This window comes from Callorhinus ursinus, unplaced genomic scaffold, assembly GCF_003265705.2.
Source record: "Callorhinus ursinus isolate GAN/ISIS: 27379988/994484 unplaced genomic scaffold, GSC_fseal_2.0 scaffold53, whole genome shotgun sequence".
Lineage (NCBI taxonomy): Eukaryota > Metazoa > Chordata > Mammalia > Carnivora > Otariidae > Callorhinus > Callorhinus ursinus.
In genome coordinates, this window is record NW_027397115.1 from 7989336 (window position 1) to 8010412 (window position 21077).

Consider the following 21077-nt stretch of genomic DNA (forward strand, 5'->3'; position numbering starts at 1 on the left):
CTCACCCCAGGGCCTTTGCACCCGCTGTTCCCATTGTCAACAAAGCTCACTGCACACTTCCGTTCAGCCTTTGCTCAACCGTCTCTCCTCAGTGAGGCCTTCCCCGGCCTTGTAGTCCCCACCACTCCCTGTCCTGCACCAATTTATTTCTCTCTTCAGCCTCCATCACTGTCTAACATCTTATACATTTTGCCTGTTTCGTGTCATCTTCCTCCACCCAAATAAAAGCCCATACAGGGCAGGGGTCTTAGTGCCTTTCATTCACCTTTGCATTCCCAGGGCCTAGAGCAATGCCTGACAGCTAGTAGGTGGCTCATGCTTGCGGAGAAGTCTCTCTGACTCTCTCCCGTCTGCATACGTTTGTGCAATCTGATTCTGCCACCCTGCCCAGGAAGAGGTGGGATCCACTCTTCCCTCCCCCGGAATCTGGCCTGGTCCGTGACTTGCTCTGACCAATAAAACGGCTGCAAGCATGCTTTGTGACATCAAGAGACCTTGCAGCATCTGAGTCACCCTCTCGGCAGACAACGGCCACGTGAATTAGCGTAGGTAATGCTGCTGGGGAGACCACAGGACGAGAGTGGCCGCGTGGAGGCCTGAGGCGCCCCAGCCAGCACCAACTGCCTGACATGAGTGAGGCCATGCTGCATACAGCCAGCGCTCCCGCAGAATGCAGCCCCCTGAGCCCAGCCAGCACTATGGGTGCAGAACCGCTCCGGGGAGCCCCGCAGACCTGCAGAATCACGTACCATAATATGGTGGCTGTTTTCAGCCACGAAGACTTGGGGTACTTTGTTACCTGGCAATTGGTAACCAATACAGTGCCCGGAGTACACCTGTTGCAGGAAAGGAGAAAAGAAGGGAGCAGGGAAGAAAGAAAAATGGAGCAAGGGAAGGAGGAAGAAACAAGCCTTCCTGGCGGGGTACAGCCTGAGAACTGCAGCCCAGACTGCGCTCTAGCGCCCCCCCTTGCATGTTATGCTGTGTGTGGTCTTAACTATACTCTGAAATCTCTGTGCCCTGGTTTCCCATATGGAAGTTGGGGGAAAACAATCCTCAGACTCTGTCTTGAGATGGAAGCTGAGAAGGGTCAATGAAGTAATTTCTCTGGGTTACTCTGGGTGAGATGCCATACCCATACAAAAGACGGTTGTAACTGGGACCCCACTGCCTTCCAATGTGGTGGACACAGAAGCCAGGCAGGAAATGACTACAAGGGAATGTGCTTTCTGCACACTGCTTATTTTCAGTTTCTCACTTTTGAAAGAGACCTTCTACTTTTCTCTAAGAAACACAGGGCAAACGCAGGAGAGTGAGTGGCAGCTAATACCCAGTTTCCAGGCAGAGAGACAACAGGGAGGGGTGGGGATTGTGGCTAACAGGAGACCCCTTCCCCATCTAAAGAGGGCGGCTGCTCCTTGACCCCAGAGAGTGAACCAGGTGGGAATGTGCCAAACCTGTTTCGTTCAAGACAGACAGTGACCCAGGAATTTATGCAACCTTTCCCAGTTTGAGAATTCAAAACCCCCAAATTAAAACACCGTACGACAGCCAAACAAACCTGTCTGCAGGCTGAGTGTGGCCTTTAAACCTCTGGCCTGTGTCTTTAAAACACAAGGATATATGGGGCACCTGGGTGGCTCAGTTGGTTGAGCGTCTGACTCTTGGTTTCAGCTCAGGTCATGATCTCAGGGTCGTAGGATCGAGCCCTGCATGGAGCCCTGCATCTCAAAGAGCTCTGCGCTCAGCGGAGAGTCTGCTTCTCTCTCTCCCTCTGCCCTTCCCCCTGCTCGTGCTCTCTCAAATAAATAAGTAAATCTTTAAATAAATAAATAAATAAATAAAAAGTAAGCATATATGAATTGTCCAGAATAGCCAAATCGAGAGAGACAGAAAGTAGACCAATGAGGGTCAGAGGGTTTCTTCTGGGGGTAATGACAATGTTCTAAAATTCATTTGGGTTGATGGCTGCACAAAAAGCCATTAAGTTGTACACTTAAATGGTATGGTATATGTATTATATCGCAACAATGCAGTTTACACACGCACGCACGCACACGCATACACATGCCCGTGAGAACCCTCCTAGGAAAGCACAAGGTCCATTCAGCCAGGCCAGGAAGAGGGCCACTGAAGACCTCTTCTGTTGCAATATTTCAGAGAAGACAGACATTGGATTTTTTATGAGAAAACTCCTCTTTTTTAGAATTTGGCAACTACTTAGCATTTTTCAAATCAAATCACGGTGCCAGCCAGAGGACACCCACCTGCAGCCGCGTCGAGTTCCAGGGCGGGTTTTTCGGCTTCTGCCGACACCACGCCTACTGCCTGTCCCCCCCCCCCCCCCCCCCCCGCCACCCTGGCTTCCTCTGGCCAAGCGGGCCCGGGGTCCCCGAGGACACGACCGACCGGGGCCAAAATGAAGGACCGTGGGGCCTGCCCTCACCCTGGGCACACAAACAGGAATGTCACCTCTTCTCCCAAAGCGGTCATGGGGGCCCCTTCAGATGACAGCAAAGTAAAGGCCTTGTTAATGTCGGCGTCCACTCTTCCACCAGCCCGACAGGAGGCAGAAAGAACAGCCTTGTCTCTGTGTGCAGGATGGAAGGGCCCCCAGGAGCTGGGGCCTGGACGGACCCAACGTGTCCGGAGACAACCCACTTCCCAAAGAGGGACACGGGAACTCCTTCCTCTTGGGCCCCAAAACGGGGCAAACAAGCGTTCCCATCCAGGGGCACCCGGGTGGCTCAGTTGTTGGGCATCTGCCTTCGGCTCAGCTCATGATCCCAGGGTCCTGGGATCGAGCCCCGCGTCGGGCTCCCTGCTCCGCGGGGAGCCTGCTTCTCCCTCTCCCGCTCTCCCTGCTTGTGTTCCCTCTCTCGCTGTGTCTCTGTCAAATAAATAAATAAAACCTTAAAAAAAAAAAAAAAAGAGTTCCCATCTAGGCCTTGAGGGACCCTTGACCTCAAGGTTTGAGCCACTCTACTACGCTTGCCCTGACCCTGGTTTCTAAAAGGGTTTATTTGGCAACAGCAACCAAAATTTAAAATGCAGGTACCATTGGACCCAGGAATTCCCCCACGAGGTATTTATCCAACAGACATATTTGCACAAATGCAAAATGATGTGTGGACAGAGCTCCTCTTGCAACAGGTTTTGTGGGAGTGAAGAATCCACGTAACCTAATCACCCATCAGTAGAGAAATGGCTGCCTGCACTGAAATCCAGACAATGCAATTCTGTTGAGCAGCTAAAAATAATCGGGCAGCTCTCTATGTGCTCATATGGGAAGATCTCCAAGACATACTGAGTGAAAGAAGCAGGATACACCAATGGGAGGCTACAGGTGGGGTTGGGGAAGGACCTGTGATGCCTGCGGGAAGGGGACACAGACAGGAACGGCGGTGGCCTCCGCTTGAGCAGCAAGGGGCTGGGGAACTGGGTGGGAGGAAGCTCCCTAGCCACTCCTTGGCCACTTGGACCTTGGAATTTTGTGATGTATGCATACACGTTTTATTTTTTATTTTTATTTTTTTAAAGATTTTATTTATTTGACAGAGAGAGACACAGCGAGAGAGGGAACACAAGCAGGGGGAGTGGGAGAGGGAGAGGCAGGCTGCCCCCTGAGCAGGGAGCCCGATGCGGGGCTCGATCCCAGGACCCTGGGACCATGACCTGAGCCGAAGGCAGACGCTTAATGACTGGGCCACCCAGGCACCCCACGTTTTATTTTTTAAAACAAAACTTATTTTAAGAGCAAAACGAACTCCAGTTCACTTTAAAAGAACACTGAGGCCACATTTCTGTCACACTTGCACCAAGGAATTAACTCAGAACCCAAGGCAGCTTTAGGCAAACTTGTGGCTCATGTGGACCGTGGGCTCAGCAAACTCGTTTTGCAAACCCAACACTGGAATCTAAGGGTGGCCTCACATACGCAGGGTAAAGAGTGAACACCGGGTTTCCAGGCCTCCACGAGGCCGTGCTGGTGAGTGAAAACTCACGATCTTCAGCACCAGTGAAGCGCTCGAAGGGGCCAACATCCCCACTGCCCAACACTGTACCGAACAATTTTTGTGCATCAACCCCCACACCTGCTGTCCCTAAAGACAAAAGTATCTCTCACGTATTCTCCCTCCCAGCACCTGGGAAGGTGTCTGCACCCAGCACCTGCTTGACCAACACCTGCAGAATGAGTGAATGAACAACTGCAGCTGATGTGCCCAGCCTACTGACCACGGGCCAGACCCCGTGCCACATGTTGCCTGTGGATTCGCTCATCCAACCCCCCAACTGCCCTATGAGATAAGCCTTCGAGGCGCAGAGGGGCACTGAGCACAGGGCCGAGGTCTGAACCCAGGCCGAGTGGCTTCAGAGCCCGCGCGCCCCCCACCACGAGGCCTGGGCAGGAACAGGATTGGGGGGGGGTCCACATAGCCATAAAGGATGTTTCTTTAACTGATATGGACGAAGTCACTCGGTGCTGTGGACAAAGCAGCAGGCAGGACAGGCGGGCTCCCTCGTGGCGCTGCCACTGGAAGCAGGCTGGCCATCAGAATCCCCAGGGGAGTGTTTACCAGCCCAGCCCCCCAGCCCTGGGCCTTGTTCACAGGTGGCCCCCCATAATCAGCAACCACACTGATTTTTCCAACACACCCATCAGTCTAGGTCACTCCAGGCTTAAAACCCTGCTGGAGAGCTTTCAGAATGCCAGTGTCCAGGTGGCACTCATACCAGTAAAATTAGACTACCTGGGGTTGGGGGGAGGGGTTGCTGGGGGTGGTACACGTGGCAAGCACCAGAATGATTTTTTTGAAGATCCCCAGATGACTCCAACCTTCCACAAAGTTTGGGTACCATGCCCTATATCAGCGCTCTCGACCTTGGCTATGCCCTGCCCCACCCCTGGAGACTGCTTTGACTTCATCTTCTATTTATAGATGCATGAAATAGGCGTGGGTTTTTTGCTGTTTAAGTTGTTGTATACACCACGCATACCTCCGTGCACCTCGCCTTTCTCCTGGGGAGCCGGGCACTGCCACCCAGAGCTGATTCCCTCCGCAGGATGTTCAGACCCAGGGATGACCCCTTCTACCAGGTAGAAAGACAGGAACTTCCTTCTGAGAGAGGCTGCCCCCTTCAAGTACCCGCCTTGGCTTTGGCCCCTCACACCCCCAAAGGTTCTGATTCAGGGAACGTGGCCAGCTCAGGCCACGCACCCTTGGACGGCCACATCTGGGGTTCCCTTGCTCCCGCTCCAGCCTCTGCAAACACACTGCAGCCCTGCAGCCGTGAGGCCAGGCACCTGATCACGGCTTTCCCCTGCTGAGGGCCAGCACCCTAGGATCGAATCCAGAGCCCTCCCCATGGCCCTAGGCCCTGGTCTCACCCTGCCCATTCTCGCCCTTGGCCGCCGAGGTCCACCCACTCCCCATTCCTCACGTTTGCCCCTCGGCCATGCACGTGCTGCTGGAGGTTTGCCTGGTGGTTCCCTCCAACCCTCCCTGTGCGTCTGTCATCGTCCCTCCGCTGTCTCCTTCATGGCACTGAGCACCATTTAATGACTCTGCTTGATCATGACTGTCTGCTCATCTCCCTCACTGCAACACCAGTCCTCAAGGGCAGGCACCCCCTCGGCCTCGCAGGCCTCTCCCTGGCACCCCACCCAGCACAGGGCCTGGCACACAACGGGCTCACCATAAAGATCCGAGGAATAAATGAATACAGAACTACATCTGGAGACAGGGCATCTGAACATCCCCCACTTGAACTCGGAAAGTAGACCAGCAGGTTACAAGGGCAGGACACGTGGGGGGGGCGGGGCATAAGCACATGGTGTTTGCAGGATGGGCGTAATAGAATATCCTTTGCTTTCGCAAAGAAACAGCCTCTTTGATGTCTTTTTTCATGAAACTCCAGGGCATCTTTGGCTAGTTTATGTTTTCCTACTTTAGTCCAAACACATGGTTTGGAGAAGTCGTTCCGTTTTTTCCCCTACGAGATGACAGAAAAATCAAAAGTTCAAGCACCAGGGTAAATGGTAATTGATGCTAGCTTCCATACGGGGAATACAACAGGGAGGAGTGTGGACTGTGGCAAACAGGGACCCAGACCTACCAGACCGGCTCATGTTTTGTCTTATTTCATTTTTTTAAGTAGACTCTATGCCCAACGTGGGGCTTGAGCTCATGACCTTGAGATCAAGAGTCACCTGCTCTACTGACTGAGGGGCACCTGGCTGGCTCGGTTGGTGGAGCATGTGACTCTTAACTCGGGGTGGTGAGTTCAAGCCCCACATTGGGCATAGAGCTTACTTAAAAACAAAACAATAGACTGCCTAGTATTTTAAATAAACCAGAAACTCAGTTTTTCATGAGAATCCCCCATTTAAGAAACCCTACATTGACAGAGCTATTCACATCAGAGTGCCGGATTCGGCACTGGGGGCCACCAGTTTGTAACCACTGATCTAGTCCACATGCGGTTAAATGACCCAGGTGTTTTCTCCACCATCATCCTCTGCTCACTCAAGCAGAGACCCTGGGCCTGAGAAAGTGCTGGCTTGACTTCCTTCCATCCAGGCCATGAACCTCACAAGCCTGTCCTGTGTCCCAACAGAGGAACCAAATAGGATTTTGAAACAGCCTGGCCAGGAATTCACCCGTGGGTGGGTATCAGCGCTCAGCCATTCGGGAGTGCCCTGAGCGACCTGACCCATAAATCAGAGCGCAGCCAAGAGGCAAACGTCTCTCTCTCTCTCTCTCTGCCATCTGGAGACTGCCCTGAAACTCCCCCCTGAAAGAGGAAGTTCAAACCAGAAAAAGAGAGAAAGTAAAACACACAAAAAAACTGGTTGAACAGAATACCCTAAAGGCACCGGAAACAGTAAAACACTCACCTGCCCACGGATGTCGGCATGCTACCTTGCAGCAGCGCCTGGATCCTGGGAGACAGACTGCAGTCCTGGGCACGGCTTCTGCCCTCCTCGCTAGCCACACCTCCCATGGCTCCCCCTCCTACCTGCTCTCCTATCCCGAAGGGCACCCTGCCTCGTCCTACCCCAGGGCCTCTGCAGGTTTTGTTCCCTCTGCCTGGGTGATTTTTCTCCTCCTAGCCTGGCCAGGTCTCATTCACACTTTAGGGCTCAGCCTAAAATGCTGCCGCCTCAAGGAAGCCCTCCCTGACTGCACCCCAACAAAGTCAGGTCCCTGGGCTTCCTCTTTCTTGCACATTCCTCAGTGGGTACCACTCAGGTCTCTGCTTCCCTGGAGAGACCTTGCCCGCCCCCCGTCTTGCCGTCTCACACTGTTACCCTCTACCACACCACCGCGTCACCATCTAGAGCTTTTGTGTGTGACGTGTCTACGGTCCGACGGTGTCCTGAGAGCAGGGGCCCTGCGTGTTTCACTGCTGTCCCCAGCTCCTGGCACATACGTAGTAGAGGTTCAAGGTGTTGAACGCAGCAGGCCCATTCACTGGGAACCCCCAGGACACCCCTAGGACTGGAGTCGGCTGGTATGAGATCCATTTAAAAACCAGAAGTGGCCCTGGGAGAAGGGCCCAGCTGTCCAGGCCTGTTCCCAAACCAGATCTCCCTTCTCTAGCTCATTGACCCATCTGCAAACAGCCTCAGCACGGGGACCCACTCATGAATTAAACTTTAAGTAGACGTTGCAAGTGACTCTGCTCCAGCAGTTTCTGCTTCTTCTGGTAAATAAACATCAGACAGTGCTCTAAGTGGGTTTATTGCTGCACGGTGCTACAGGGAGCTGGGCTCTTCATTACATCCCTCACAAATGAGTGTGAGCGAGCCCGTGTCTGAGTTAAAGAGAGCCCCAAGTGAGAAAATGAAGTTAATACACGCAGCTTCTCTTGAAGGCTGTCCCTAATAGAGACAAAATGAAGCTGAGGTTCAGCCACTGGGCACAATGACATCTCTCTGCTGAGAGCAAGGGAGAGAAGGAAGGAGAAAGACGCTCACGTTCCTTAAACCAGTGAAAAACTGTAGACAGGCTGCCTGGGTGGCTCAGTTGGTTAAGCGACTGCCTTCGGCTCAGGTCATGATCCTGGAGTCCCGGGATCGAGTCCCGCATCAGGCTCCCTGCTCAGCGGGGAGTCTGCTTCTCCCTCTGACCTTCCTCCTTCTCATGCTCTCTCTCTACCATTCTCTCTCTCTCTCAATAAATAAATAAAAATCTTAAAAAAAAAAAAAAAGAAAAACTGTAGACAACCTGAACGCCCGTCCCTGGGGGCAGAGGTCATAAATTATAGTCCCTCCAGCGGATGGCCCTGATTCTGTGAGGGCCTCCGTTTCCTCAGCTATAAAATCGACCTAAAAACCTCCTGGCCACTGGGTCACTGGGAATAGGGCTTGGCACACTTGCTAGGACATAGTATGTGCCCAGGAAACAGGAGTAATTATTACTTCTTTGTGGGACACTAGGAAGATAAAGAATGATAGAGACCTGCACTCTCCAACACGGAAGCCACCAGCCTCACAGGACTATTGAACACTTAGAATGTGGCCGGTCCAAACGGAGATGTGTTGTAAGTTCAATATAAAAGTCTGATTTGGGGGTGCCCGGGTGGCTCAGTCCGTTAAGTGTCCAACTCTTGATTTCGGCTCAGGTCATGATCTTGGGATCGTGAGATCAAGCCCCAAGACGGGCTCTGGGCTGGGAGTGGAGTCTACTTAAGATTCTCTCTCCTTCGCCCTCTGCCCTTCCCCCTCCCCATCTCTCTCACTTTCAAAAATAAAAAAATAAAAAGCCTGATTTTGAAAACCTAGTACCAAAAAAAGGTAAAAATCTCGTTAAAAATTTTTTACATTGATTACATGTTAAAATGATTGACATTTTGGAGGCACAGTTACTTTAAGTATATTGAGACTAATTTCACCTGTTTCTTTTTCCTTTTTTATGTGGCTCCCAGAACATTTCAAATTACGTGAATCGCTCATATTTGTGGCTCAGATTATATTTCTATTGGACAGCTCTTATGGATACATTCTGACATGAAAATATGTCCATGCTATTTTGTAAAATTGAGATGTAATTCACATATCATAAAATTCACCCTTTAAAAGAGTACAGTCCTGTGGTTTTCAGTATATTCACAAAGTTGTGCAACCATCACCACTAATTCCAGAACATTTTCATCACCCTGAAAAGCCCTGTACCTCATCATCAGCAGTCACTCCCCATTTGTCCATGCTATTTTGAGTGGAAAAAAGCAACTTGCAGAACAGTATTACAGTACCAAGTGGGGTTTTACAAAAAATAACACACAGTATTATTAATATATATGCATACCCACGTTTGGAAATGCATTTTTTAAGTGTCTGTAATGAGGTGCACCACATTGTTGGTGATGGTTATCTCTGGGGACTGGAGTTGGAGACGCAGAGAAAGAGAGGGTGCTCACCCTTTATTGGCTGTACTTCCGTCCTGCTTTTGAGATTTAAAAAGAGAATGAGTTGAATTCAAGCCTTAAATAACTCCTGGCGGACTTGGATAAATAACTTTTTTCACGGCACTGTTAACAGACTAGCTTCAGCTGGAAGATGAAGGGCCTAGTTTCAGATCCACTTTTTATTCTGTGCTTTTAAAATAGCAAGTACGGATAGAGACGAGGTATTTTCCCTCTTAGCAACAGCAGGACCAAGGCCCGGGGCTTCCCCGCACAGACGCAGCCTGCCCGCCTACTCCCGGGCCTCTGGCACCCGGCTTGGAGCCGAGAGGGCTGAGCGCCCGGCCGGGGCAAGACCCGGGGCCGGCCTCCCCAGGGCCCCGCCTGACAAAGGGCAGCAGCTCCGAGCGCGCCTCGCTCCCCCGTCCCCGCTGATGCTGGGGGCCCCGGTCGGGGTGCGACGCGAGTCTGGGTCCCCGGGGGCCTTGTCGGCTGGAGGAGGGAGAGGCGCGACCTGCCGCGTATCTCTGGGTGGCGCCAGGCATCACCTCTCCGCAAAGGAGGCGGCCCTCGGTCCCCTGCGCCGGGTGCGAGAGGATGCGGCGCGGACGCCAAGGGTTCGGGTCCCGGAGCTCCGGAGGCCGCACCCACCCTTTCCTGCCCCGGGGTGCGAGGGCCCAGACCCCCCCCAACCCCGAGACCCGGCTTCCCCTACTGCCATCCCCGGTCCCCTACCTCGGCCCCGGGCTCGGGGGTCAGGAAGAGCGCGAGCTCGCGCGCCCCGCTGCGCACGGGCTCCGGCCGGCCGGCGTCCACGAGCAGCATCAGGAGCGCGACGGGGTCCAGCTGGCGGAGGCTGCCGGGGAGCCCGGGGCCGCATCCCGGACTCGGAGCCCCGCCCCCGACCGGCTGCATGCCCCGTGGCCCGCCTGGAGGAGGCGGGGCAGGTGCGCACCCGGCCACGGCCTCGCGCGCCTCCCCGAGCGCCGGGCCGAGTGGGCAGCGCCACCCAGTGGCGCGCGGCGCTCACTGCGCCCGGCCCTCACACCACCTGGTAAAGCAAAGCTTCTCAAACTCGCCTGCAGATTGCAATCACCTGGGACCCTTAAAACCTCCAAAGTCCCGCTCACGCACAGTCTCTAGGGTTGGGACCTGGGCACCAGTATTTTCTGAAGTTCGCCTGGTAATTCCAACATACAGCCGAGTTTGAGAACCGCCAGTATAGACCACCCCTTTTCATTGGAATCCGGGCGGAGCCACGGTTCCCAGCCCCCACAGCACTTCAGAATGCCCCGGGGAGCTTTCAAAAGCCCGGAAGCCAGGCCTCACCCCGGCCGATTCAGCCGGAATCCCGGGGGTGGGGCTTGGGCATCAGTAGGTGTTAAAGCTCCGCGGGTGATTCCAGCGTTCAGGATAGAGAACGGCCGTCCAGGGGATCCTTTCGTTTAAAGACCAAAGCGCCCGCCCCCAAGGCCGCCCTAATTCCAGCGTCTTGTTTGCGCCAGGAGGAGAGTCCTGGGAATTAGGGAAACCGGGTGTAGTGGTCCTTTTCCTCCCAGGAGCAGCTTTTAAAATAAACTCCCCAGGGGATTCGTAAATGCTCTAAATTTGACCCACCTCCCCCCCCATACACACATACCCTGGGAGGCTTGTGTAGACCCAATGAGGAAATCCGAATGAGGAAAATCCTAAAAATGGTGAAGAGGTATAGGGAAGTCTAGAGTTCTAATTCTTCCTATGACGTCTTTTTTTTTTTTTTTAATGTTGCATTCGTGGAGCAAAATCAGGCTGGGCTTAGGGTTGTAAATAAATATACGCCACGCCCCGCGTTCCTCGCTCCCCCCCCCCCCCCCCCCCCCCGGCCCCCGGTTAAATCTAAATGTAGAGTTTATCTGACAACCCTCGGTAGGGGGCGTAAGCACATGCTCGATCCGTCTTGTGGGTGAGCTGTCACCGTACGATTTGTACAATTCCCACTTCCACATCTGCTTCCCGCTCATTTCTCCATATCTCTGCCCAAACATTCGGGCCCTCAGGTCAGGGTCGCTTTCTGGAAAAATCTTGTCAAAAGATTTGGGCCACAGGTGGTTCGTTAAAGGACTTGATAGGAACTCACGGAACCTGAATTTGGCCGTTCATTACCGTCGTGGTTTTCCTGATGTTCAGAGCCCTGCCTCTCATCACACAGACACCCAGGAACCAAGCCCAGACCCTCACCCCTGCAGGTGGGCTCGGACCCTCTCTCAGAAAAGCCCAGAACTGAGTTCAGATGACTTCAACGAACTTCCCCTGGTGGATGAGACTCACAAACATAATGCTAAGAAGAAGAAGGAAAAAAAAAAAAAAGACAAGTTGCAGAAGGCTCCGTAGGGCACGCTGCCATTAACATAAAGTTTTAAAAACATGCAAAACCACACTGTATATTGTGTATGGATGCGGCCATATGGAGTACAAGTGTAAGGCGGCGCCTGGGAACGATGCGGGCCACATTCAGGAAAGCGGTGGGGGGAGGGGATGGAGAGGGCTTACGAACGGGGTTTCGATTATATTTGTAACGTTTTCTCTCTGCGGCTGATGTTTGCTGTCAGAGTTAAACCTACTGAATGCCCAAAATGACTCATTAAAAGGAAGGCAAATAGGGGCGCCTGGGTGGCTCAGTCGGTTATGCATCTGCCTTTGGCTCAGGTCATGATCCCAGAGTCCTGGGATCGAGTCCCACATTGGGTTCCTTGCTCAGCAGGGAGCCTGCTTCTCCCTCTCTCTCCCTCTGCTTGTGCTCTGTCAAATAAATAAGATCTTTTTAAAAATAAATAAATAAATAAAAGCAAGGCAAATAAAAGGCCTGGGATATTATCTAAAAGTGCCGATTGCTCAGACCCCCTTGCCCAGGAGCTAGGGTATCTGGGGAAGGATCTGTGCTCTCACCAGCCTCTCAGGGATTTCTACCCTGGGCTGAGTTGGCTAGCCAACAGTCATTTTGCTGTCAGGATTTTTTTTCTTCCCCCTAAATGTGTGATTATGCCTTAGAAACATTTTGCTAAAAATACAGATGCCCGGAGCCCTCCCCCAACTTTCTGAATCAGAATCTCTGGGGAGCTAGGCATCTGCCTCTTAACAGCTCTGCGGTTGATTCTGATGCACGCCAAAGTCTGGGAATGACCCCTATTTAGGGGCTCCCTCTTGCTGTGGGCATTACCCAGGGGACCCCTGTGGGAGGCCACATCCATGGTTTTCAACAAAGGGGACCAACTGTAAAACTCTCCGGGCCTCTCAGTGGTCCTTGGCTGTGCCCCAGCACCCTGTCCCCGGTCCCCAGCTCTTGGGGAGACCCAGGGGCAGGCAGCAAGCCTGAGGCCTGGCATGCAGCCTGCCAGGGCCGCACCCTGCCCAAACCAGTTTGAACCAGCTGCAGGGATGGAGCCGTGGCGTGTCCCCAAGAGCTCCCTCTGGCGCCCAAGCCCGGCTCAGAGCTGCGCCTCTGGTCTCCTGCTTGAGTCCTCCGCGGGTGCAGGCAGCGGGCTCTCTCCCAGCCTGGGTGTGGGGGTGTCAGTGGCTGCCAGGCCGGCAAGGCCCCCTGGAGCCATATTAGGAGTCCCTTAGCTGGGCCCCAGGGTCACACACCCTGCCACCTCCCCCCACCCCCATCCGGCGTCACCTCCAGCTACAAAATGGTTGCCTGTTTGTGTCTTTTCAAGGTCAATTCTCCCAGTTCAGGCCTCAGGCGTACAAGGTTCTAGATAAGCAATGGTTCCCAAGCTTGGCCACACGTTGGAAACTCCTGAAAAGGTTCCAGAAAATACGGATGCCCAGTCCCCACCCCAGAGATTGTGATTTAATTGGTCTGGGGTGTGGCTTTGGTTTGGGGACATTTAAAAGATCCCCCCCCCAAGTGACTCTGATCTGTCCTATTCCAGTGCTTGCTTAACTATGGGGTGCTGGTGACCCTAGGGTCCCTCCGTGTCTACAACAGTCCTCGCGGCTACTGTGTCCAGAGGCGCTATTCACAGAGGTGGCCCCACTGAATCTCCACCACACTCTGAGAGGTAGGTGGGCCTTGCTATGAGCCCATTTTACAGATGAAGAAACTGTGACAGAGAGGTTAAACCGCTTCCCCAACATCATAACTAGTATAAGCAAGATCCAGGATTTAAACTCGGACAATCTGATTCCAGAACCCAACTCCCAACCGGCTTCTCACACCATACTGCCTCCTGCAAGATAACCCCTTTGGGTTCCTGTTGCTGCCTCCCTACTCATAGCCTGGACTGTTAGGAAAGCCTTGCTGCCCTGCCCCTGTGCCAACCCACCCTCTTCACTGCCCTCCCTCTACAGCACATTCTAGCCATCTCCCTTCTTGCTCTTAAACCTTCAGTCGCTCCCCAGTGCCCACCGAGTGAAGGTCAAAGACCACACCCCTGGCCCTGCCTTGCCAATCTGTTTTCACTGCTATTCTCTTTGGACCCTAAATGACAAATGGGGTCCCACGGAGCAGGGCCAGGACCCGGGGGAGGCAAGAGAGGCATGTGGAGTACAAACTATAAGGGGACCTCGCTCTCGGGGTCTCCTCACATTCCGTGCCCTGGGTGTCTTGTTTGCCTTACCTGAGTCCCGTCCCTCCCCAGATTCCTTCGTTGAACCTAATCCCCAAGGTTAGGAGGTAGGGCCTGTGGGAGGTGATCGGGTCATGAGACTAGAGCCCTTGTGAATGGGATTAGTGCCCTTATAAAGGAAGCCCCAGAGAGCTCCCCTGCCCCAACCCTTCCACCACATGAGGACACGTTGAGAAGTCCACAACCCAGAAGCAGACTCTCACCAGACACTGAATCTGCTCATGCCTTGATCTTTCCAGCCTCTGGAACCACTAGAAATAACTGTTGTTTATAAGTCACGGTCTGTGGGATTTTGTTAGAGCAGCCTGAATGGACTAAGATGTCTGCAAACGTGTTTGGTGTGGACAACATCATGTTTAAAGATGTGTATTTTCTTAAGATGTATTTATTTATTTTAGAGAGAGCTCGTGGCGCGGAGGGGCAGAGGGAGAGGGAGAGAGAATCTCTGGCCGATTCTGCGCTGAGCGCGGAGCCCACGCGGGGCTCGATCTCACCACCCCGAGATCACGACCTGAGCCCAGACCACGAGTTGGGACGCCTAACGCCCTGCGCCACCCCGGCGCTCGGACAGGCTAGTCTTTCACAGTTCATGTGGACATTCAGATTCCTGGCTTCTCCTGAGAAGAGGGGAGAGATCAGGAAACCAAGAGCCTGCACTGGGGCAGGCCAGTACTTGGCCAGTGAAGGAGCTGCCCCAGTCTGCCAGTCTTCCGCGCCTGGCCCCCGTCCCTAGCTGACCTGTTGGCCCCTGAAGGTGTCCGAGTTTCGGACCCCGGGGTCCCCTGGACGTGGCCCCCCCATCTGCATCCAGCATTTCCAGTCTGCAACACCCTACCTTCCCCGGAGCAGCCTCCGTCAGCCTGCAAGGACCCGTGTTCCGACCCACAAGCAAATGTGCCCCTTGGGCTTGCTTCCGGAGACCTTCCACCTTCTAAACTGTAAATCTGCCCCCAGAGAGCAAGTTCCTGGAGGACAGAGAACATGTTTCATGCAGTTGTTTTTTTTTTTTTTTTCTGTTTCGCTGTGGGGGTCCAGCAGGCTGCCTTTGCACTTTGGAAGACCTCAATAAACACATACATGTAAAATTTGAACTCACTCTCCTGCTTAGCGTCTCTATTGTCCACTAGCAGACTAATTTAGAACACAACCCCTCTTCAAAGAAGCACATGGAAAAACCAGGTTTTGAAATCGTCATTCCGGAGGGGCGGGACACAGCAAGAACACGGTCCCATCCTTTCCCTGCAAAGGAAAGCTTCGAATTCTCTGCAGTCATTCGATAGCGGTTTTTTTTTTTTTTTTTTTTTTCCTACCTCTTTCCTTTCCAGAAAGGAGCTACACAAAGGGTCTCACAGCCTGGGAGGCAAGGGTCAAGGTTCAAACTGCTCTGTGCATGTCCACATTTAGCTCTACCGCGAGAGCCAGCCTGGATTTGTGAAGCGAGAGGAGAATCACAGGTTTGGAGGAATGAGGGATTCTCCCCCTTCTAGCTACTGAGATGGGGGATCCCGGGTCATTTTCTGTGGCTCCATCCCCACAGGAGTGGGTGGAAGATGCTGCCAGATGCAAGGAGGTCCAAAATGCACGACTTGGGTTACTGAGGCGTGAGCTGAGTGCTTCCGGTGACTTCTCATCTAGAGCTCACAGCTGCCCCGAACATTCCAGCTATTTGAGCTCCACCGGCCGGAGGCTAAAGCTCTAGGGACAGCCGGGTCTCAGGAGGAGAGCTTGGTGGGTTTCAGGATGTTAACACCCAGCACATCCAACATCCGGGGTAGCAACTCTAGGGCGAGCTGAGGCAGCACCCAGTTATCACCCTTGGCATTCCCAGCAAAATGTGTGAATATTCACCTCAAGTGAGCTGAATAAAGGCCTTAAATAAACCTCATGTCGGTTCAGCCCGGGCTTTGCTGGCCAATGAATGTCTGCTGACCTGATGGGGAAGGGGGGGGGACTGATGGTTTTTAGAGTTTCCTGGCTTTCAAAATTACAAAAAAGGAACTGTGGACTCATTTTCCTATTTCACTTTTTTTTTTTAAAGATTTTATTCATTTATTTTGACAGAGAGAGACAGCGAGAGAGGGAACACAAGCAGGGGGAGTGGGAGAGGGTTTCACATCTGAGGCTCTGTGGCCCAAGCCCATGCCTGTAAGGGTGAAGCTGAGTCGAGGTTTGGACCCACAGGCTTCCTAGGATCACACATGGAGATGGATCAGAACACATCAGAAGATGTTAGAAAGTTAAGTGCCCTAGCAAAAACAGTATTCTTTACACTATTTGGGACATCTGAATATATTTGCTTTTCTGATTCAGGAATGTGTATCTCTGCACTAGGATTCAAAGGTCCCTTTCTGTGCTTGGAATAGGTGGTGTAGTGTCATGCATGCACTAGGTGCTCCATAAAGGATTTAACTGCTCTATATGAAACCTGCAGTCATTTCAGCAGCAAACAGAAAAGCTGAGAGGAGCCTCAGGTTATAACAATGGCCAAAAATAAACACAACGACATTTCGGGGGGAAAAAAAGGCATTTCCTTTAATGATGATGGGGGAAACCCTGTCTTCAGCAGTTCAACTGACAAACAGGGAATTTTAAAATTAACTTGGAGTTTAACTTAAGACAGTGAAATAATTCACCTGCTAAAAGGTAAATGAGAAAGAGGATGCTTTTCTGAAAAATGCAGAGCAAAGAGCTAAAAGCGGAATATTCTCCCCCCCCCCCCCCCGTGGCCGCTGCTGGGTACAGAGGGTAACTTTGAGAGGGAGCAATGCACAGTGGCTAACCGCACAGACTTCAGAGTCAAACTGTCCGGTTTCAAATCCTGGTCCCCACCTAAAAGCTGTGTGACCCCGGCGGCGTTTCTTAACTTCTCTGTGCCTGAGTTTTCTAATCAGTAGAACAGCATGCTACCACTTCCTATTGCTGAAAAGATTCAACGAGCTAATCTATGCAAACTGCTTCAGTGTCTGGAATCCAGCTAACGCTTAATAAATGCTACATTATAAGTGGAATATTGACAAAATAGAGGGTTTCCAAGGGAGGGCAAAGAAAATGGCCAGATAACTAACAGGTGAAACCGCCAAGCAAGGTATTTGTCACCGAGGAGGCACTTGATAAATCTCTGTTGAGACAAACCGAATATAATTAGAGTCCTGTCATGTGATGCCAGTTTGAAGGAGCCGGTGCTGTTTTGCACGCACAAGGCCTGGATTAGCGAAAGGAAGATCACGAGGAAGGAGTCAGTGAATTGGGCCAGAGAGACAAAAAGCCAGAGAAACCCCACCCGCCGGGCTGCGCCGGCCGGGTCTTTGCAAAGCGCTGGAACGCCACTGTGTGAAGGGCGCCCTCTGGTGTTGGCACTGCGCAGCAGCTGAGGGAGGCCGAGTACTAAGCTGGCCCCAAGACTCCTGGCCGCTGGTGTCTGCACCCTGTGTAGCCCCCGCGTGGGCGTGGGATCAGTGGACATGACGGGATATCACCCCTGTGATTAGGTCACTGATTAGTCGGCCTTCAGTTAATCAAAGGAGATGATCCTGGGTGGGCCTGGCCTAATCAGGCGGGTGCTGAAGGAGCGTTTGGAGGTCAGAGATGAGAGAAGTTCCAGGGAGAGGCAGCTAGAACAGGAACCCAAGGGGGCCACGGGGCGGGGGGCTGCGGGTGCCCCCAGGAGTCCCGCACTTCGGACCTACACCTGCCGGAACTACAGCCTGAATGCGTTCGGACGCCTCCCCAAGCTGCCGAGAGCCCCGCCGAGTCAAGGACCCGGGTAACCCGCCGTGAGGCGGACTCCCGACCCACGGCGGGTGAGATAACAGATGCATGTTGTTTCAAGCCTCTCAGATTGTGGGAATGTGTTATGTAGCAGGAGGAGACGGGTGCGGGGGCGTGAGGGGTGCCCGGAAGTGAGGGGAGAAGTTTCCCAAAGGTGAGGCTTACTAAGTGAGCGGCTGGTTCTCCAAGTAGTGAGTCCCCGCTGATGGGACCATTCAAACCGTCGGGCTGCCACGTCCCTGTCCCTGTCCCTGGCACATAGGGATAGTATAGATGGCGTTTCTGCTGGGGGTAGAAGGTTGACATGGTGGTGGTGTAGACGATGTTTCTGCTTACAACGACATAGGGTCGACGTGCAGATCAGTGCTTGTCAAACTGGAATGTACCAGGTGAATGACACACCCCCTGTGGATTTTGTGAAAGAGCAGATTGTGATCAGGGGTCTGTTCAGTGACCCAGAGACTGCTACTCTTCAAGCGATGTGAACTAGAAGCCCGCAGGATTTCTGATGGTCTCGAAGGGTTTCCTCTTTCAAGCATTTGCCTTTTATTTTCTTTCCAAGGATGTAGTGTGATATCGAGTCCACTAGAATATGAGCTCCAGGAGGACAGGAACCGCGTTTTCTTGTTCCCTGCTATGACCCCACCACCTGCCACAAAGTCCGCCTTGCAGACGGGTGATACCTTTTGAATGAATGAGGTTTGTGAATCACTTTTTCATAGCTTTATTGAACTACAATTTGCATACCATTCAACTTATGTATTTAGAGTGTACAATTCAATGGTATATATACCAAAGTGTATTTACAGAGTTGTGCAACAGTCAATTTTAGGATATTTTTGTCACCCAAAAAAGAAACCCCACACTCCTTAGCGGCCATTGGCCAGTCCTCCCTTCTCTCCCCTTCCCCCCAGCCCGTGGCAACCACCAGTCTGCTTTCTGTCTCTCTGGATTTGTCTCTTCTGGACTTTCCATAGAAATGTAGCATGAAGTATGTGGCCTTTTGTGTCTGAGTGCTTCCAGGTGGCATAATGTCTTCAGATACGCTCCCCGTCGTGGCACATACCCATTCTTCATGCCTTTATGTCCCACTCCATTATATGGACGTTCCACGGGTTGCTTATTCATCCCTCAGTTGATGGCCATTTGGGCTGGCTATGGATGACTTTTTTTTATTTCTTTTCTTTTCTTTTTTTTTTATGGATCCCTTTTTAATGGCGCCGACGATTACCACTTTTAGTAGACCATCTCTGTATTCAGGTTTTCTTCATTCTTACCTGTTCTCGGCTATTGTTACTCATCAAAATGTCACCATATTAAAGGTGTTTGTTTCTAAAAAAAACAAACTTATAAAAGATTTCACACACTTATAAAAGATTGAGAAAGGATGCTGTCTGGTGTTGACCGGAAGACGGAGAAGGACCTGGACTGCCCAGCAGAATATAAACTCAGAACAACTTCCCCGGAGGGAAATCTGAAGATCCGTATAAAATACTCGTTTTATAATTTGCGCACAACCCCAGATCCAGAAATTCCAATTGTAAGACCTTTCCTAAGAAACTAATCGTGGTTGTGTGCAAATCCTTGAGGAGTTACAATAAGAGAAAATTAGAAATAACGTACATGGTGACCGACAGGGGAACTGAGAAGATAAGTCAGGCAATGTCCTGTAAAAATACAGACCTTGTGTGGCCGTAAAAGAGGAGTTGTAGATGAAGATTTAAAGAGGTGAAGAACTGTTCACGATATCTTGAGTAAAAAAAGCAAGTTATAGGACTGTGCAGTTGGATCTCACTTTTGTAAAAAAGAAAACTATGTATGCACACACAACACGATGCTGACAGTGGCTAGCTTCAAGGGGTGGTAATGCAGTGATTTTAATTTTCTTCTTCTAGATTTTGCCTGCAGTGAACATAGATTAAACCTGCAATGAGAAAAACAAATGTTTTATTTTAAAAAGTTATACTTGGGGCGCCTGACTGGCTCAGTCAGAGGAGCGTTCAACTCTTGATCTGGGGGTCGTGAGTTTGAGCCCCATGTTGTGTGCAGAGATGACTTAAATAAATAAAGTTTAAATAAAATTAAAAAAAAATAAAGAAGTTATTCTTAACCATGAAATACTGGTGACATTTTTCTAAAAGGAAGCATCGTCATTGAATTATCCTTCTGGAAGGATTATCCAATTAGAAATAGTGACCAAGCTATTTACTAAATAGCTTTATACCAAAACAACCTCCAAAGATAACTAGCTAGAAAATATAATGGTTGTGGTGCGCTTAGGTGGCTCAGTCCATTAAGCGTTTGCCTTCGGCTCCGGTCATGATCCCAGGGTCCTGGGATCAAACCCCATGTTAGATCAATGGGGAGTCTGCTCCTCTCTCTCCTCCCCACTTGTGCTCCCTCTCGATATCTCTGTTTCTCTCTAATAAATAAATAAAATCTTAAAAAAAAAAATATAGTGGTTGCAGTAACTCCTTCCTAAGAGAACAAAGAACACTACGTAGGAAGATACTTAACAGAAAATGTGCACGAACCTGAAGAAGGAAACTGTGAATCTCTAGTAAGGAATATGGAAGAGGAAGCAAATGAGTGGACAGACACCGTCTTCACCAAAGAGGAGAATCCACATCGTAAAGCTGTTCTCCTGTAAAATAATCTACACATTTAACAAAATCCTGATCTAGGCCTGCAGTGGAATTTTTCTTTTGAAATATAAGAAAAAGTTCCCAATGTCCACCTGCGAGAATAAACATATAATATTTTATTGATCCTCAAACACACTTTTCTTTCACATTTTAACATTTTTGAGACCAAGACGCATCTTAGATCGAGTGAACTAAGGTGTCAAAATTAACTAGAAAAGTTTTGAATAAGAGTAATTGAAATTACAAAATTATAATAATTACCCTTCTCGTTCCACGGCTGATCAAGTAGACAGAAATAAGAAGGCAGAAGGATGTAAAACATCAAAGCCCCCCAAATTTTGCTCACATTTGACATTTAAAATGTGAAAACTTGGGTACAAATGGACAGTTTCCTAGGAAAATATAACTTGGAAAAATACAAAAAAAAATCTAAACAGACCAATTTCCCCAGGAGAAACAGAGATATTTGTCAGAGATTTATGCCCCAAGAGCACCAGGTATAAATGGTTTCAAAAGGGAATCCTACAAGATCTTTAAGGAATAAAAAAATTCCAACATTATTTGAACTTATTGAGAGCACATAAAAATTTCTTTTCCTCCAAATTATCTTCAAAAGTAAGCATAACACTGACGCCAAAGCTGGATA

At 51.0% G+C, this 21077-nt stretch overlaps 1 protein-coding gene and 1 long non-coding RNA gene across 8 annotated transcripts in view; both read right to left on the reverse strand.

Annotated features, from left to right (window-relative positions):
• The window catches only part of BCAS4 (breast carcinoma amplified sequence 4), a 60867-nt gene extending 50211 nt beyond the window's left edge, over positions 1–10656 (reverse strand). For 2 of the 7 annotated variants that reach the window (XM_073883959.1, XM_073883956.1), the window contains exon 1: positions 10144–10656. In XM_073883959.1, the coding sequence (XP_073740060.1) occupies positions 10144–10323 (180 nt within the window). In that variant the 5' untranslated portion in view covers positions 10324–10656. The remainder of the gene's footprint in view (positions 1–10143) is intronic. The other 5 variants (XM_025853360.2, XM_073883960.1, XM_073883955.1 and 2 more) reach the window with 5 other exon arrangements.
• An 8466-nt stretch (positions 10657–19122) lies between these two features.
• LOC141371007 (uncharacterized) lies at positions 19123–20431 on the reverse strand. The gene is made up of 2 exons (XR_012375594.1): positions 20321–20431; positions 19123–19710 (listed from the first exon to the last, which is right to left on the reverse strand). It is a non-coding gene; the product is annotated as an uncharacterized lncRNA (long non-coding RNA).
• Positions 20432–21077: the final 646 nt, after the last annotated feature.